The 16,431-nt window shown below is 49.0% G+C and overlaps 9 protein-coding genes across 9 annotated transcripts; 6 read left to right on the top strand and 3 right to left on the bottom strand.

Annotated features, from left to right (window-relative positions):
* Positions 1-923: 923 nt before the first annotated feature.
* Positions 924-2,454, top strand: BJ212DRAFT_1317376 (uncharacterized protein). The gene is made up of 5 exons (XM_041334248.1): positions 924-1,014; positions 1,068-1,268; positions 1,313-1,442; positions 1,494-1,944; positions 1,991-2,454. Exons 1-5 carry the CDS (start codon positions 975-977, stop codon positions 2,240-2,242), a joined length of 1,074 nt encoding a protein of 357 aa, XP_041199238.1. The 5' UTR covers positions 924-974; the 3' UTR covers positions 2,243-2,454.
* BJ212DRAFT_1317371 (MEMO1 family) lies at positions 2,455-3,692 on the bottom strand. Its single transcript, XM_041334247.1, has 4 exons — positions 3,626-3,692; positions 3,464-3,575; positions 3,269-3,409; positions 2,455-3,213 (listed from the first exon to the last, which is right to left on the bottom strand). The coding sequence occupies exons 2-4, from the start codon at positions 3,496-3,498 to the stop codon at positions 2,826-2,828; spliced, it is 564 nt and encodes a 187-aa protein (XP_041199237.1). The 5' UTR covers positions 3,499-3,575; positions 3,626-3,692; the 3' UTR covers positions 2,455-2,825.
* Positions 3,693-4,413: 721 nt separating this feature from the next.
* Positions 4,414-4,969, bottom strand: BJ212DRAFT_1260006 (ribosomal protein L32e; the record flags this gene model as incomplete). Its single annotated transcript, XM_041330079.1, has 4 exons — positions 4,414-4,474; positions 4,537-4,682; positions 4,733-4,865; positions 4,923-4,969. 4 exons carry the CDS (start codon positions 4,967-4,969, stop codon positions 4,414-4,416), a joined length of 387 nt encoding a protein of 128 aa, XP_041199236.1.
* A 1,443-nt stretch (positions 4,970-6,412) lies between these two features.
* BJ212DRAFT_1317351 (kinase-like domain-containing protein) lies at positions 6,413-8,875 on the top strand. The gene is made up of 4 exons (XM_041334246.1): positions 6,413-7,349; positions 7,408-7,894; positions 7,946-8,063; positions 8,123-8,875. Exons 1-4 carry the CDS (start codon positions 6,546-6,548, stop codon positions 8,544-8,546), a joined length of 1,833 nt encoding a protein of 610 aa, XP_041199235.1. The 5' UTR covers positions 6,413-6,545; the 3' UTR covers positions 8,547-8,875.
* Positions 8,876-9,282: 407 nt separating this feature from the next.
* BJ212DRAFT_1258307 (translation elongation factor EF-1 alpha) lies at positions 9,283-11,023 on the top strand (the record flags this gene model as incomplete). Its single annotated transcript, XM_041329927.1, has 8 exons — positions 9,283-9,316; positions 9,366-9,500; positions 9,554-9,648; positions 9,700-9,912; positions 9,962-10,098; positions 10,147-10,464; positions 10,517-10,929; positions 10,986-11,023. The coding sequence occupies 8 exons, from the start codon at positions 9,283-9,285 to the stop codon at positions 11,021-11,023; spliced, it is 1,383 nt and encodes a 460-aa protein (XP_041199234.1).
* Positions 11,024-11,365: 342 nt separating this feature from the next.
* Positions 11,366-12,775, bottom strand: BJ212DRAFT_1475334 (dienelactone hydrolase; the record flags this gene model as incomplete). The annotated part of the gene is made up of 12 exons (XM_041339221.1): positions 11,366-11,542; positions 11,594-11,665; positions 11,717-11,734; positions 11,790-11,930; positions 11,984-11,992; positions 12,047-12,069; positions 12,122-12,182; positions 12,237-12,266; positions 12,319-12,326; positions 12,392-12,522; positions 12,592-12,610; positions 12,661-12,775. 12 exons carry the CDS (start codon positions 12,773-12,775, stop codon positions 11,366-11,368), a joined length of 804 nt encoding a protein of 267 aa, XP_041199233.1.
* Positions 12,776-13,153: 378 nt separating this feature from the next.
* Positions 13,154-14,060, top strand: BJ212DRAFT_1258745 (uncharacterized protein; the record flags this gene model as incomplete). The annotated part of the gene is made up of 3 exons (XM_041329965.1): positions 13,154-13,265; positions 13,316-13,478; positions 13,529-14,060. The coding sequence occupies 3 exons, from the start codon at positions 13,154-13,156 to the stop codon at positions 14,058-14,060; spliced, it is 807 nt and encodes a 268-aa protein (XP_041199232.1).
* A 152-nt stretch (positions 14,061-14,212) lies between these two features.
* Positions 14,213-15,458, top strand: BJ212DRAFT_1443989 (uncharacterized protein; the record flags this gene model as incomplete). The annotated part of the gene is made up of 5 exons (XM_041337900.1): positions 14,213-14,507; positions 14,562-14,684; positions 14,735-15,162; positions 15,215-15,326; positions 15,364-15,458. 5 exons carry the CDS (start codon positions 14,213-14,215, stop codon positions 15,456-15,458), a joined length of 1,053 nt encoding a protein of 350 aa, XP_041199231.1.
* A 174-nt stretch (positions 15,459-15,632) lies between these two features.
* BJ212DRAFT_1475332 (uncharacterized protein) lies at positions 15,633-16,257 on the top strand (the record flags this gene model as incomplete). The annotated part of the gene is made up of 3 exons (XM_041339220.1): positions 15,633-15,912; positions 15,965-16,020; positions 16,075-16,257. The coding sequence occupies 3 exons, from the start codon at positions 15,633-15,635 to the stop codon at positions 16,255-16,257; spliced, it is 519 nt and encodes a 172-aa protein (XP_041199230.1).
* Between the last annotated feature and the right edge of the window lie 174 nt (positions 16,258-16,431).

Genomic DNA, 16,431 nt, shown 5'->3' with positions numbered 1-16,431 from the left:
AGAGCGTCAAGACCTGTTCGAGGATGCGACATTGACTGTATATGTAGGATTAAGAGATAAAGGCGATGATAAAAGAGGAATACTGACGAAAGGCGAACGAACTGGATTTAAGAGAGCGTTCACCGAAGAATGAGAATGAGATGAATCTGGACGCGGTGAAGATTGAATTTGTTGTCTTGGATGGTGTAGGAGGGCGTCGATAGTTCTTGGTGGCATGTTGGGTGAAGTTAGTTCGCGTGGTTGTGGTATGTAATTATGAGGCTGCTGTCGTGCGTGTTTACCACGAAGATGTGGAGCTAGAATGACAGGTTGATAGATTAATGGTGAGGACTGTTGCTCGTCGTCGTCGTTGTTATTGTTGTTGTCGTCGTCGTCGTTGTTGTCGCAAAGTAGCGATGAAATGTCCATTCGTCTTGCGGCCATGACATTGAAAGAAAGAAAAGAACTCGTGAGAGACTGAATGATCACGCTTGCTTAATTTTGTAACCGAGAGTATCCGAAGCATTCGAACTCAAGAATTAGAATCAAAGAAGCTCTTCCATAGCATTGTACAACGAGACATTGCGAATTTCATCCAAACGGCGACCATGAAAAGTCTCCACTACGAACGCACCGCACCCAAGTCCCATCATTTAAATCACTCTTCAGCCCATTTATGACGGTCTCAAGGTCCTTGTTCTACAACCATCCAAAAAGGCGGGTAAAACTCGTCGAGATGCTTTTCAAGGCTATAAAAATTTTATTAGAATGTCGTCCTCGTCGTCTTGGAATAATATGAAACTCACCTGTTTTGTTATAAGCGTAAGACTTCAAGCTTGGAATTAGCCTTGTTTTTATAGGTAGCACGTGTTAGGAACTGTACAGCCGATTCTTTGTGGCTTGAATGGACCCCGATTCGTGTTTACGGGGTCATCACAACTAGATCGCATCCCTCACTTAAACTGATTGATCCATAAAAACGGCCCCGTCAAGTCATGTCGGTGGCCACAAGAAACCCGTTTGCACTCTTGGACGGCAGGTTTTTAGTTTCTCAAATGGTTCTGTCACTTACTTTCACATAACTACAGAGGACAGGCCATCCACTCCTCCACCTCCAGCTGAGCCTGCTGCACCAGCAGCACCCGCTTCACAACCACAACAAACTCGTGCTCGTGGACGTGGAGGCCCTGCATCTCGTGGTGGTAGATACTACCAGCGTGGAGGCGCTGCAGCCCCTGCTACCCCTCCAACCGATGACCAACCAGCTGCAGAGCCAAAACCAAGGCGATGTGAGTACTTTCCTTCTTTCGGTTCCATATCTCATAAATACAAGTCGATGGCGAGCGCAAAGAAGGCCGTGGAAGAGGTCGCGGTCGTGGTGGCGACCGTGGCGATCGTGGCGATCGTGGCGATCGTGGTGGTCGTGGCCGTCCATTTGACAAACACAGTCAAACCGGTAAAACGTAAGTCCCCCCTCCCTCATACTTACACCCCCCCCTCACCCTTTCACCTAGCGACTCTGACAAAAAAGTCCACAACTCTTGGGGTGGCGACGATGGCGAAACGGAGCGAAAAGTGGAGGAAGCCGCTACAAACGATGCTTTTGCAGAGAACGCAAATGCTGCTAGCGGTCTAAATGACTGGGCTGGCGGAGCAGCAGCTGATGCCCCTGCAGACGACTGGGCTCCCTCCACAGACGCTCCTAAAGATGACTGGGCTGCTCCTCCCGCAGCAGAAGGTGCCGAAAAGCCTCAATCCGGCGAAAAGCGTGAAAGGCGCGGTGATAGAGAGGAAGAAGAAGATAACACTCTCACTCTCGACCAGTACCTCGCACAACAGCGCGAGAAGGAAAACGCACTCGTCCCCAAGTTGGACGTCAGAAAGCCCAATGATGGTGCAGATGATGATGTCTTCAAGGGTGCTGCACCCTTGCAGAAGGACGAATCGGAGTATTTCGCTCCGAAGGTACGTCTCTTACTATATCTGTTGATCGTAACTCACACATCTCCAGGCCAAATCGGCCCCAAAGGCTCGCACCAAGAAAGAAGAAAAGGTCTTCATCGAGATCGAAGCTCGCTTCGATCGCCCAAATCGCGGTGGTCGTGGCGGTCGTGGTGGAGACAGGGGTGGCGGAGAGCGGGGCCGTGGCGAGAGGGGTCGCGGACGTGGGGGACGCGGACGTGGTGGCGCGAACGGTTATTCCGCTCCTGCCTCATCTGCCGTCAACGTGGACGACGAGACTGCATTTCCCTCACTCTCATAGGGGAGTTGCACGCGCATAATAGGCGCCCCCAAGGCTGCAGAATGCGATGGCTTGATTTAATGTATACTGACTGGGATTGACGCCGATGCTGATTACATCACATATCATTTTCTCTGATTCGTTTTGTCTGTTGTCTTTTTTTTTCGCTCTGTCTTTCTCGAGGTTCATGCAATTATTTTGCCATGATGCAAACACAAAAGCGTCTGATGTGATCTGGAATTTCCCCGCGCGCAATCTCGGTCCCGCACGTCAAGAAAGACACCGTGTCCAATAACAAAATCAGCTCTCACGGTGTCTCACCGCACACAATCAATTTCCACCCGAAATCAACCGATGAGCTATGGCTATAAAGCCTCCCACTCATTCATTCACACCTCACGCCCCATTCTAGTCTCACAGACGCATTATGGCCGTCTGGGAGAACTTCCTCAGGGCTAAAAGCGACTCGTAGCGTATCGTGCTTACCTGTGTTGTCCTGTCCTCAGGTAGACTATGGGTCATCAGTCTGGATCCAGCGCTCGACATGAGTAATCAATATATTATTCATTGTTATGCATCGATCATCGTGTTGTGCCCGTCCCCTCTAAAAAGTAACATACGCACTCGCATAACTCACGCTCCAATCATCATACGATACACACCGATTGCTCTGTTCATATCGCACCCATTTCATTCTCGCCTGTTTACCTTTCTTCTCCAGCGCACTAAGCGCACCCATCAACACCCCTATGGGATGTCGTCCGCAAATCGTATTATGCGTGCGTTCCAAGTATGCAACAAATTTGGCGTGTGCGGTAGACGCAGGCTGTTGGATGAGGATATCCATCGCTTCGTGGTCGAGATCTGAAATGGACGTGTGGATGGGTCGAGAAGGTGACGGGCGCGGACCGCTACGGCGGAGATTAATACCCGGGACATCACTAGGGAGCGTCTTTGGATAATAGAACGTGTATCCATAATTCGAGTGACCCCTATGCACCATCAATGCATCAGCCATCAAACAATGCACCACCAAGACGAACGCACCAATGACAAAAATCAGAAGAGATAACAAACAATGTATCGTCCCTCTCAAGGTACGGCGCTAAGATCTTTCCATACTCTTCTTCCTGCTCCTGATCGATGGCACCGACCATGATCGGCACGATCTTGATATTATCGATGCACCTACAAACCAGGCTCGATTCGGACGAGGGGAGGGAGGGATGGGGCACAGCTTACCCCTCGAAGACTTTGTACACGTAGGGCAGCTGCATCTCGATACTGTGCTCGCCTTGCTCCCTGCGTGGTTGGAGGTACTCGAATCGGTTGGTCTTGTAGAGTTCTTCGACGACTTGGGTGTGGGGTTAGATCTGGGTGGCTGTTTGTTGGTGTGGGACGTACCCTCTCTGTCTAATGTGAGGTTTCCTAGTGGGGTCTCGTATGTCTCGCATTTCGAGAGTGCGCATCCACCGAGATAGAAAGCGTGCGATGGACCTAGGATGAATACTCGGGAGCTGCACGGCGGTGCATCTCATCAAGGATATTGTGTGGGAGAGAGACACTCACATTCCAGCAGTGGATATGCTCTTGTACGCCCAAGCAGCTGCAGGGCCAGAGTATGAGTACCCAGCGTGGCTAGTAGATCTAACTCAGGAACAAAGAAGAGACAGGAGTGATAACGTACGGTGCGATGATCGCTTTGCACCCTGCGACGGGCAGCGCAAAATTGTCCTCGTTAGTAGGCTTAACGTCAGTCAACCAGCCTGAGAGCTCCGCATCAAGAGTGTCGCCTGTTGTTTGAGAGAAGACATGCAGTGCTTAAGTGGATGATCTGGCAAAGTAACGAACCATCTGCTGAATACCAAAACTTGGCGGAAAATACAGCTGGTCTGTTGGACATGCCGGTCAGCTACGAGCATAACATTGCGGCGAGCGCTTTCATGCCTGGATTTGAGGGACATGCTAGGTGGTGAAGGTGAAGGTGATAAAGTGAACCTCTTTGTGATGTGATCGTGTGCCTCATTAGGCAATCTCAGGTTATCACGCAGCAGGAGTCTGGAGACAGGAATTACACGATATCCTCATGTGACAATACATCATTCAGCCTGAAGCATGCTTGCATGTCGATTATCTCCAGCATATGAAATGAATACATGGGAATGGCGTGAACGAGAAACGACAACAACAAATCACTCCTCTGACCGCAGCCGTGCTGCAGAATTCGTCACCTTCACTCCGAGAACCTTTGCTCTAAAAGCCACAACGCATCAGAATCTCATGGCGCACAAGACCCAGAAGTAATCAAGACTCACCGCTCAAGAATGATAGTGCGGTTGCGGCTGCTGACGTTGTGTGCGATCTCAGCCGCGTAGCTTTTGTTGTGCATCAAGAGGAGGTCAACTTCCTTAACGTTGCTGATGAGGAACTTCTTGAGGCCGTTGGGGAGAAGGTGGCGAGTCTGGTATAAAACATAAGCATGAGCATCTAGCAGCGGAGGAGTATCTCTACCTTCTTGTTGCTCCCGTAGCCAATCTTAGGCATAGGGAGCTGCCCCTTGAACCGACGCCTCACTCTGTTGTCAATGCCCTTGGGTTTCCGCCATGCTTCCTTGACGCTGTGGTAACGGTCGGACTGGTGGCGCCTGTGTTGGAGAAAATGAGTCCTGATTTATGAAGAGGTACTGCTGCTTCGTACGCACTTGAAATGCTTGGTGCGCTTCTTGACGATGGGGATCTTGATGGCCATGGCGATCTGAAAGGGGTGGTTAGTGGTTGACTTTCAGCGGAGATGCCGGATTCCAGGGTGACCACATCAACACATCCGAGTATGAATCCATCCATCCATCGACTTGTTTGGGCTCAGACTCTCCAGAATCGAATATTATTGACATCGGACTGTGCTGTGGACCTGTTCGACACTAGCATAAAGAGACTCACCCGCGAGTTTTGGATTTTGGAAACGACGGCTTACTTGTTCACTAGTTTCTACTCGGTGGCGGGTGTGGGCTCCAAATAGAACCAAATAGTTCGGTGGCTGTGCTAAACTTCCCCTTTACCGGGCATGAATTGACAAGGCATGGTATTACACGCACTAGTACTCACTACTACATAACATTATTGCCTGTACTTGTCCATTACCCGTACCCTCTCAGCTGCGATTAACGATTTCAGATCACACCGTCTCCGCGTAATATAGAAAAGGAACGATTGTCTTACTTCTGTCACGTCTGACTAGGGAGACTACGTTTTCCTAATTTCCCTCAGCCAGACCAAATAGAAGGACTATGCTCTTTCTCTACGGTGTCAGTTATCCGTGGATGTACACGCCGACATGTCACATGAAGCAGGCTGCTTGCAACTTTCCCGCCAGATTCAGTGCCGCCGTGTGTGAGAGGTCGAATCTTCCCTCGTCCCTTCAGTATAGCTATGCTCTTCTCACATATTCAATGATAGCGCGCACCTCCCATCAGCGGTACCGCAGATGATGTTCCAAGATTGCAGACGAGTCGGTGGCACGTGCTAACAGGGTCCCATGCACTAGTAGTAGTAGTTGATTTGCTAACCGTGCAAGAATAATGTGCCTTTGAGCGAGACTGAAAAGTTTATTTAGAATCATAAACCGAAGAGAAACGAAGGCTTACGAAGCAGTTCGGTTTACCTAAATAATTAGTTTCTGAAAGTCTGAATAAACCTTCATAATCTTATAATCTTCGTGTACGGGTGGGTCCATTCTATGCAGACAACTTGAAAAGGAAAGCGGCTCTGAGACCGCAGCGCGAGCGCCGGGACATATCCTGTGCGCCGCGATGGAGGAAATCAATACTTGCATCGATTTTCAAGATGAGGCGCAGCCGCAATGGATCCCAGTTACTGATTGTCGATGAACCCACTGCAGAAGCGGAAGTCGAAGGTCGTCGTGATGGAGTGCGCAAGTGCCCACCACGTCGTTGATGCAGTATGATAAGCTGCTGGCAATTTGTCATTTCCATGTTGGGATGCACGGAACTGCTGAATGGAGATCCGTGTGGCGACATCCTAACAGCCTCAGTCACGTCAAGTACCTGTTTATGAACTTCGGTCAATAAATGTACTAGTACAAGTACAATGGACGTAAGTGACAAAACGTGTGTGGGGTAGCTTGGATCATTGGGCCGTGAGAACAATGCCGGTCTAATGTCTTAGTGGCGGATGACAAGCCCTCCGTGCCACACTTAAGGAGCTTGATCAAGTGATTCCGGCGCTCACTTTGTTTCTCATCCTTGCACATTCCGTTTCCGCTTTGTGTCTTGCAAGGGATCAATCGATCACTGGTGCATAATTTCATGCTCGCCGCAACCCCCATCGATTTTGCCTTCGACGAAGATGATCATTGGCTATCCTCTGCTCCCCCTTTGCTGTACAGGTCGACAAGTGTCGGAAGTAGCTGGGGAGTCACATCGATGGGTCGCGGCTTTGATTGGTCTACAAAAGATGATGAAGAAGTCCAAGTCATATCGCAACCTGAATGTCCATTGGAGAAAAAGCCACCAATCAACTCACAAGATCTTCCAAAGCACGAAGACTCTAAGCCCGCAATAGCTACCCGACCGTCTCTACTGGTTTCTCCAGTCTCTGTTCGATTGCTTTCCGAAACTCAAACGACATCTCCTGGCCATGAACCATTGACGATATCTCCATCTGCATCCACTTCCAACCTAACGGACTCTCCGATCTCTGACTCTCCGTCTCGTTCGTTATCACGCTTGTCATTGCATTCGACAACTCCACTTCAGTCGAATGTGTCTGAAGCACATCGTCCCCCACTTCCCCGTTCTCCTACCATGTCACGAGCTCGCAGGAGGTCTTCACAGCAGCGGGTGTCACTCATCGCAGGACGCGTTATGATAGCCCCGATAGAGCCGCCTTCACCGCCTCCTACGATGCCAAAAATTCTGCATCGGTCAGGAAGCACTGGAAGTATGTTGTCCGCCATTGCCAGTACCTGTCCTCCAACCCCCGCTCGTGAAGCCTCCTCGTTACCCGATGTAAAGACCATATCAGACTTTTTTATCGAATGTGAGATCGGCCGAGGCGCGTACGGCCTTGTCAAAAGAGCACGCGAATACAAAGCAGATGGATCTCTTGGGGTGAGGTTTTATCCACCAGACATTCTCTTTGATTCTTGCGGTCTGACAATGGGACAAGCCACCATTGGTTTTGAAACAAATAATCAAGTCTCGCATCCTTGCTGACTGTTGGAAACGACATCCACGGTTTGGTACGATACCAATAGAAATCTTCGTCATGTCCGTCATATCATCAACATCGTACACCTTGCCCGCAGTACGGCCATGGGATCCATCACGACGTCGGCCTCCCGCTGGAACCGACGGGGACACTACACGTTTACAGCCTGATTGTGCTCGCATGGACCACGATGAAAGGTGGGAAGAAGGAAAAGAAATCAAGGGACATCCAAATATCTGCCCTCTGGTGGATTTCTTCGAAGACAACCATTATTACTATCTTGTCCTACCGTCTTCCACGCCTGAAAAGAAGACGGATGAGCCTCCTCCAACAGATCTATTTGATCTCGTCGAGGCCTACCCCCAGGGACTTTCGCCCTTTGATGTTCGCAGCTATCTCGGACAGCTTGCAGATGCTCTATGTTTCTTGCACTCTCATGGGATAGGTTGGTAGTTCGTTTCCAGAATCTCTTGGTGACATACTGATTCATCGTCAGTTCATCGAGACATAAAGGATGAGAATGTCGTCCTCGGACCAAATGGCAAATGCGTTTTAATAGACTTTGGAAGTTCCGGACTTGTGAAGAAGAACGGATGGGATACATTCAGTGGGACGTAAGTTTTCTTCGTACTCGTGCTTTCCACTCGTCGATGTAGTTGCTTACCCGATCAAGATTGGACTATGCAGGCCCTGAAATACTGCGTGGGGAGCGATATCACGGGAAGGAGCAAGATGTATGGGCGTTTGGTGTTGTGGCGTACGTCCTTCTCGTAGGAGAATGCCCTTTCGTTACGGCAGCTGAAGCGCAAGAGGGGTTGACCTCGCCTTTTGCGAACGCATCTATTGCGCTGGATGAGCGGTGTGGCGATGATAAGGAGAAAGAAGGAGAAGAGGTGGATGGTGGTGGAGCGGCAGGAGATGCTGCAGCCCTTGTCAGGGCTTGCTTACAAGTGGACGTGGGCGCAAGACCTACGTTCGAGAACATTCTCCAGTGCAGATTTTTGAACGGGGGAAAGGGTTGGGGGATGGAGCTACCCTTCGGTAATTATCAACACCTATCTCCACAACCGAGCGCGTTTCCAGCGCGTGTCACTTGATCGAAGGCAATGAGGCAGGTATCCTGTCTTTCAGACTCTCACTGATCCTCGTGAGGATTTGTTCAGCCTATATTTGCTCTCCGACATCTCTCCTTTTATGTCATTTCTTTTTATCTCAAACCATCAAATCTCACCGTATCAGCATCGATCTGCCATGAGGCCCCACAATATTAATCTGTTTCAACCAGCTAGCGCGCATTGTTATCGATAGGCTGTAGTACATCGAATCCTCTTCTTATAGATTAATCATATCTGCGGACCACCAACGTGACCAGCGTATGCTCTAGCTTTATATCAAATTGATGATCCGGGACGTTCGAGTCTCTCAGGAGTCAGCGGCAGTGTAAGATGACTCGGCCAGTCCGGCGCCACGCGGCCGGTGCCGAGCGGAGTCACGGCGGCATATCAAATCACCAGATCGATAAAAAATTTCCTTTGGGAAGGTATAACTATCAGCGAAATCAACAGGCTCTCTCTTTCTTCCATACCACCACATCCCATTCCTCTCTGTTTTTCTCTCTCTTTCTGTACACTTAAGTGAGTCTTTTTTCTTTTCCGATCTTCCAAAAGATCCTGTCTACTGGCGCGATGCATGCACCGATGTCCTTATCATCATCGCACGATGCCATTCTGCGATTTTACATCATCTGGTCTCCGATTACTATGATCACTACCAATCCACCTTTCTGAAGTATAAATCACTAACGATCGCACCATCGGACAGAAATCCTTCAAAATGGGAAAGGAAAAGATTCACGTTAACGTTGTCGGTGCGTATCTGATCACCTACAGTTACCCCTTTGATCTGATCCATCGCAGTCATCGGTCACGTCGATTCTGGTAAATCTACCACCACTGGTCACTTGATCTACAAGTGCGGTGGTATCGACAAGCGTACCATTGAAAAGTTCGAAAAGGAAGCTGCTGAGCTTGGCAAGGGTTCCTTCAAATATGGTGGGCAACTCGATAATCTACATATCAGTAACGTCACTGACAACGATCTTCAGCATGGGTGCTCGACAAGCTAAAGGCTGAGCGTGAGCGTGGTATCACGATTGACATTGCTCTGTGGAAGTTCGAGACCCCCAAGTACATGGTCACTGTATGTTCTATTGATGACTTTTCGGGTAACATCCGCTTATGCATTTTCCAGGTCATTGATGCCCCAGGACACCGTGATTTCATCAAGAACATGATTACTGGTACCTCCCAGGCTGACTGTGCTGTCCTTATTATTGCTGGTGGTACTGGTGAGTTCGAAGCTGGTATCTCCAAGGACGGTCAGACCCGTGAGCACGCCCTCTTGGCGTTCACCCTCGGTGTCCGTCAGCTCATCGTTGCCGTCAACAAGATGGACACGACTAAGGTAATATTTGTTGACTTCTGACATTTTATGCATTAACACTTGACCTCAGTGGAGCGAGGACCGTTTCAACGAAATTATCAAGGAAACTTCCACCTTCATCAAGAAAGTAGGCTACAACCCCAAGGCTGTTGCATTCGTCCCCATTTCTGGCTGGCACGGTGACAACATGTTGGAGGAGTCCCCCAAGTCAGTTTTATTTGTGCCCCTGATTGATCGCATTCTCACGTCTCACAGCATGCCATGGTACAAGGGCTGGACCAAGGAGACCAAGGGTGGTGTTGTTAAGGGCAAGACCCTCCTCGATGCTATCGATGCCATCGAACCTCCTGTCCGTCCTTCTGACAAGCCCCTCCGTCTTCCCCTCCAGGATGTCTACAAGATCGGTGGTATTGGCACTGTGCCCGTCGGCCGTGTCGAGACTGGTGTCATCAAGGCTGGCATGGTCGTTACTTTCGCTCCTTCGAACGTGACCACTGAAGTCAAGTCCGTTGAAATGCACCACGAGCAGCTTGTTGAGGGTCTTCCCGGAGACAACGTCGGTTTCAACGTCAAGTTCGCATTTGTCATTCGTTTCCCTAATCTTCACGCTTATATATATCTTCAGAAACGTTTCGGTCAAGGATATCCGTCGTGGTAATGTTGCTTCTGACTCCAAGAACGACCCCGCCAAGGAAGCTGCTTCCTTCAATGCTCAGGTCATCGTCCTCAACCACCCTGGTCAGATCGGTGCTGGCTACGCTCCAGTGCTCGACTGTCACACCGCCCACATTGCTTGCAAGTTCGCCGAGTTGATTGAGAAGATCGACCGTCGGAGCGGAAAGTCCCTCGAGGCATCTCCCAAGTTTGTCAAGTCCGGTGATGCTTGCATTGTCAAGCTTGTTCCCTCTAAGCCTATGTGTGTCGAGTCCTACAATGAATACCCACCTCTGGGTCGCTTCGCCGTCCGTGACATGAGGCAGACTGTTGCTGTCGGTGTCATCAAATCGGTCGACAAGACTGACAAGTCTGGCGGAAAAGGTGAGTCTCCAGCTAATCCATCTGCGAATAAACTTGCTGATTGGTGCTTTCTTCAGTGACGAAGTCTGCGGAGAAGGCTACCAAGAAGAAGTAATAGATGTAGAACTGCCGTGTCATTCTTTTCTTTCCGGCTTTCTGCTGTTCGCTGTCTATCTGGTGCCACCCATACGGTATTCATACCTGCAATGTGTTTACTATCATCATTTGTATGCACGATTAACGAAGCTGGCAGCGAGGTCATGACCAGTGGCCTCGCTTGCTTGTTTATTAATGTCGCGGAGATGTTGTCTCGAATAAGAACGAAGGGACTTAATTGTATCCATATTCTTATTCATCGTCCCCTCTTCCACTGCAATCGACGTGTATCAAAGCTTCCTAGACTCCGACGAGTCGACATTGAATTCATTCGTTGTGACCTATAATATTTATCACGGATCTAGCACACGTGTTCAACTTTCTCTCCTTTGACGATTTTGGGCCCGAGATCTCTCCCGATGGTTCTGTCAAACACCTCCATCATGAATGTAAACAAGGACCGCGTGAGAGCAGCGTCCCATCGACCTTTGGAAGATTCATCTCTGATAAACGCGTGCTGTGCCTGCACTTCCAGAAACTGCATCTGTGGTGAACATTTCAAAGATGCACGCTAAACCATGTGACCTACAGAGCAAGGCACCTCGGCATCCTCAAGAGTCTTGCGGATGAGATCACGACCTTCGCGAGGAACATGTGTGTCCTAGCGGCACCAAGTTCAAATGCGCCTCTTCTCCTAAACGTCTTCACGTACCTGTTTCCCGAAGATCATCTACAAAAAATTTCAGCATGATGTTACTGCCCTTCTCGATCGCAAACAAACATACCACAAGTTCACCTTTGCCAGTCATATCCCCCTTGTGAACACGTGCAAGAGAGTCGTCGCTCTTGCCTTTGCCAAGGGTTGCGCTGTGAACATCAGTCGCAAAGAAGCAGACAGAGGACAGTACGCGGTGATCAAAAGCAGCCTTCACAAGGGTCAGCGAAAAACTGCTAGTAGCATCATCGCCCTGTCGCTTACCCGAAATGCCTATGGTATGCGTATTCAAAGATGTGGCACTACAAGCAGAACTGACAGACGCACCAAGTGCCCTCCTAAGCACATTCCTGTCGCTGAGGAGCATTGTCTAGCATGCTAACGAAAGGCTTATTGACATACCTGCAATGTGACCGTTGCAGTTTGGCAAAGAAACCAGAAGATCGACGGAGAGCGTAGCATCCTAGATCACACCTAATACTTAAAAGTATATCGATAACAGGGCTACGGAGCTGACCTCGTCGTACGCAGCTATGTCTTTCTCGATCTGACATAAAGTGAATACAAACCGTCACGATATGAAGTTACTTGCCTTGTACCTGTTCCCCTTATCAGTTCCTAATATCGACAGTGATGAACAACGAATGGAAAGATGACGAGAACGAGAGATACCTTCGGTATCGTACGGAATGGCCTCTGGTCCCTCAAACTCATGGTAGCTCGATGGACAAGCAACCACATATCCCTGGCTCGCGATCTGACCAGCGAATCTTTCCACTGGCCCTGTCACTTGATAGATTTCACTGATAGATGTAAACAATTGTGCAAGAGTTCAGCCCACCGAATTTAGGCTCACCTGAAGCATACCACACCTGTTGTCGTCCACGAGTACTGAATCAGCTTCAAGAGAATACGAGCGATGATCATAGCATGCGACTTACCGGGAAACTTTGCTTGCGGATAGTTTGGGACAACAGGAGAGATCACAAATATATGGATTGGACGCCCGTTGTCGAGCTTGCTGGGCACGTCATGAGATGTTTTGGCGATGAGCATGGCCGTCACGGTATAGAAGTGTTCGATGTAGCTTCAGGCAGGTCGGGAAAACAGTTCAACCCACGTTCGATGAAGGTGTGTGAAGTAAGTCTAGTGATAGCGAGTTCGAAGATTTTTCAGCGTCTTTAAGAATAGTCTTCATCGATATCGATCATCATTGGAACTTGTTTGCCTCGAGCACTATCCACTACACATGTATATGTTTGCACTTGGCTAGACTTCCAAATCCCGAGGCAGCATAGCTGTGAATCGTACTAGTATTGTGCCTGGACTTGGCCTGGACGAACGTGCGATGAAAAGTTACTACAAATCGTGACAGTGAGAGTAGAAGCTGTTTCATCCTCACGCCCCATCCATTTGCACGGTACAATTACAATCATGACAGAAGCTGATGCGCGCATCCGGTTGTATCAGGCTTCCGATGACAAACTGGTCAGGTTCAGCATCGGAAAGGCTTCGATGGAGGGTCTCGCAGTCGCAAATCGAAGTGGTGCGTGTTGCCCTTAGCTTTCTCGCGATGTTGACCAAATAATCATGTAGCCTTTTTCCACCCATTCACGCTTAGTACCTGGGTGGCCCTGTCATGTATCATGATCCAATATCTCAACTGGTGGCCTAAACCAGAGTACGGGCTTCTTGGTTATTTGCCACCTCTTCCAGCCTTTGGGTGTTGGGGTGCTGTTATCCTCTACCTTATGGATTGGTGTGTTGATACGCACACATTGCGGACCGTTCAATAATTTAACTCGACAGGTTCAACCGCCCATACTTCGAAGATGCGTCTCTTGACTTGTTGCGACGACCAGATGTCGCGGACATTGCAAACTATTACCGGCGGTCTCCCTCCTCGGGCTTTTTCATCCTTGAATATTCCGGAAAGTTCGTCGGTCTCATAGCTATTGACGCATCCAAGGACTCTCAGTCGCAAGACACGCTCATGGACAAGGGAAAGTCATCTTCCTCCCTAAAGTCGAAGCACACAATACCTCAGGGAACATCATCCGTCGCTACAATCCGTCATTTCTATATCGAGGAGCCGTATAGGAAAGCAGGGATTCAAAATGACTTGCTCGCACATACCATACAGCATGCATTCAAAGCGGACAATGCAGTCAAAGAGATCAAGGTGACCACTACTTCCCTGATACTGTATGCTCAGAAGTGCATCCGCGACGCCGGGTTTACTTTGGAGAAGCCTATTGGGAAGTTTGGTATTTATGGGTGGAAATTTGACCTACTCGTTCTCCGGAGGGCACAGTGGGAAAAACAAGATGCTGTTTTGTAAAGCCAATTGTGTAATGTCGTAGTCAGAAGGAAATTATTCCTTCCTCTATAAAAGGTCTGTCTAGGGAAGATTATGTCGTAGGACTGGACTCGTAGTTCCAGTGACTTGAACCAAATCATGTTGAAGCAACTTGGGCTCACCACAAAGAGAAGATGTCCTTACTCTCTTCCATCATCAACAACCCAACAGGATTAAAACCACATCAACCACTGATCATCCTTCAGTCATCTTCCGCACAGACATGTTATCCTATCTTGAGGAATCTGATCTCAAATTTCAGACCGACCACCCAGACTTTGCTGTTTTGTTTCTTGCATTCACCATCGAACTTGATAAATGTTGATGAGGCTTCAAATATCCTTGCGTTCGACTTTACTGGGCGAATTCCCGGCTATGACGATATGTGGTGTGGTCCTCAGGACGAGATACTGGCTCACATCAATTCTGGTTAGTATCAGCGCGTTTGATGAGCATACTTATCAGACTAATAAAATGTTGTAGTACCTCCGGGATCACTGAATGTGATCATTGACTCGGTGGATACATTGACATCTGACCTCGGGTCTACACCAAAAGCTTACAAGTTCATTCGGACACTCCTTGGGCTAGTTACAACGCGTTCCGGTGTGTTTTCAGCACGACTGATCTCCATGTGCCTACTTATCTTCCTCAAGAACCTTCGATCCTCGCATTACACCTTCAGCCCAGCCCTCTTCTCAAACTACTGACTCAAACTTCCCTATCACCGACACTTATGCATCTGACTGCGCATCCCCCAGCCATCATCACGCACATCGCCTCTGCATATCTTACACATCCTCCACCAGCTGGCCCGGCAGAGAAATTCTGGAGTGTCTTCATCCCCTTCTCTGAGCGTACACATGAAAGTGAGCGCCTGGTTTATGGCTTTGACGGTAATGGGACGAGTGCCGGTGCGTGGGTGAGCAAAGGCACGAGGGAATTCGTCGTGGAAATCCTTATAAGGGGTGGGGGTAAGCGCGGTGTAGAAAGGACTGTCGAGGGCTGGAAAGGAGATGTCTCGTGCGAGCTGCAGGCTCTTGAAAGCCTGAAAAGTATTTGGACCAGGAGAAAACCGGAGGAGGTGAGCGCGAATGCCACCTTGACATGAAATTTTACACCTGACCCAACTATAGGCTCGACCGGATCCAACGCAGAACGTATCGTTCAATCTAAGTCTCACGCCGTTGCAGGAAAAATTGCGAGCCCAAGTCCCCTTACCTTATGCACACGAAGGTGATGCTCCATGTCTCTATGTTTTACGTCATTTTAATCTTGACTTCAGGCAACCCTGTTACAACAGCTGGGGCGATTCTATATGACCCTGATTCTGCCGATGATATCGATGACGATGATCCGGATGAGGACTTGGATATATAGCAGATCTCCATGCGTGTACGCCACATTTGTGACAATGCTAGAACTGTCGTCCTGATGCAATAGTACTTGCATGACGTCGAGAAGAAACGGAGTAGATGTGAGACAACCGTTGGTCTTGTTAGCAATCCACAATCTAGTCTCCTTTTTATTTCTTCTCTCGTACTAGCCCATGACATGTCTAGCTGCGATATCTCTCTCGTTGCGGTCTGGCCCGACCAGCGCCAGTTCACTATCATGGATCATATGGCATACAATGAACTACCTAACCGCACGGTAATGTGGCTTCGCTTCGTTGGCACCTGGATTCTTGGCAGTGTCTTCAGTCCGTCTAGTTTCAGGTTATTTAACACACTGCATGGGGATGCCCCTTGTGCAGAGGTTGAGAGCAATGGATCAGCCGCCATCATCCCTTGCATTTCAGGAGAGGATCGTTTCTTTTATCTACATGTCGAGGGTGAGCCGTGCTTGTTCGTTGCTGCTGTCCTGGCTGATTGATTGCAATCAAGCTTGGGTCCCATATCCAAACTTCGCGGATGGTACCGATGATGAGCGGGGTGATCTCGTGGGTGTGCACGCTCTTGGTGTTCTGGGTCTTCGTTTATACTAGTACTTCTAGGATTCCGAGTCCGACTCTAGCTCTGATGAAGTTGAAGAGGCGGACGTCCTCCATGCTCCCAGTTTCCCGAGGCAGTGGCTGCCAGGAGGGTTGCTAGAGGATGATGATTTAGATCAACTCGAGAGCAGCGAGGTTGCGACGATAAGTCTAGAGAGTCGATTGCGGAAATGTTCTGTGACGTGAAACTATAGATACTTACTGCACATACAAGTATGTATAGCATGCGATTCAGTTACTCATCATATTATTGTGATCCTCTGCTAATTATGCATTTGCACTATTGAGTATCGCGGCTGAGTACTTCTCATATACAAGTTGAAGGAAGACCGTTGTTCCGAACTTCTCTGTATCCATGAT

This window comes from Suillus subaureus (assembly GCF_016647635.1).
Source record: "Suillus subaureus strain MN1 chromosome Unknown BJ212scaffold_2, whole genome shotgun sequence".
Taxonomy (NCBI): domain Eukaryota; kingdom Fungi; phylum Basidiomycota; class Agaricomycetes; order Boletales; family Suillaceae; genus Suillus; species Suillus subaureus.
Note: the sequence above shows the minus strand (reverse complement) of the source record. Positions and strands in the feature narration are given on the sequence as shown.

Bases quoted from the DNA above. Each gene is read 5' to 3' on its own strand.
- BJ212DRAFT_1317351 (XM_041334246.1), top strand. From the start codon at position 6,546: ATGCTCGCCGCAACCCCCATCGATTTTGCCTTCGACGAAGATGATCAT. The intron at 7,895-7,945 runs GTTGGTAGTTCG...ATTCATCGTCAG, and splicing joins CTTGCACTCTCATGGGATAG to TTCATCGAGACATAAAGGAT. The intron at 8,064-8,122 runs GTAAGTTTTCTT...TACCCGATCAAG, and splicing joins TGGGATACATTCAGTGGGAC to ATTGGACTATGCAGGCCCTG.
- BJ212DRAFT_1317376 (XM_041334248.1), top strand. From the start codon at position 975: ATGTCGGTGGCCACAAGAAACCCGTTTGCACTCTTGGACG. The intron at 1,269-1,312 runs GTGAGTACTTTC...CATAAATACAAG, and splicing joins AGAGCCAAAACCAAGGCGAT to TCGATGGCGAGCGCAAAGAA. The intron at 1,443-1,493 runs GTAAGTCCCCCC...CCTTTCACCTAG, and splicing joins CACAGTCAAACCGGTAAAAC to CGACTCTGACAAAAAAGTCC.
- BJ212DRAFT_1317371 (XM_041334247.1), bottom strand. From the start codon at position 3,498: ATGCAGCTGCCCTACGTGTACAAAGTCTTCGAGGG. The intron at 3,410-3,463 runs GTAAGCTGTGCC...CCTGGTTTGTAG, and splicing joins GTGTACAAAGTCTTCGAGGG to GTGCATCGATAATATCAAGA. The intron at 3,214-3,268 runs GTGCGTTCGTCT...GATGGTGCATAG, and splicing joins TCTTCTGATTTTTGTCATTG to GGGTCACTCGAATTATGGAT.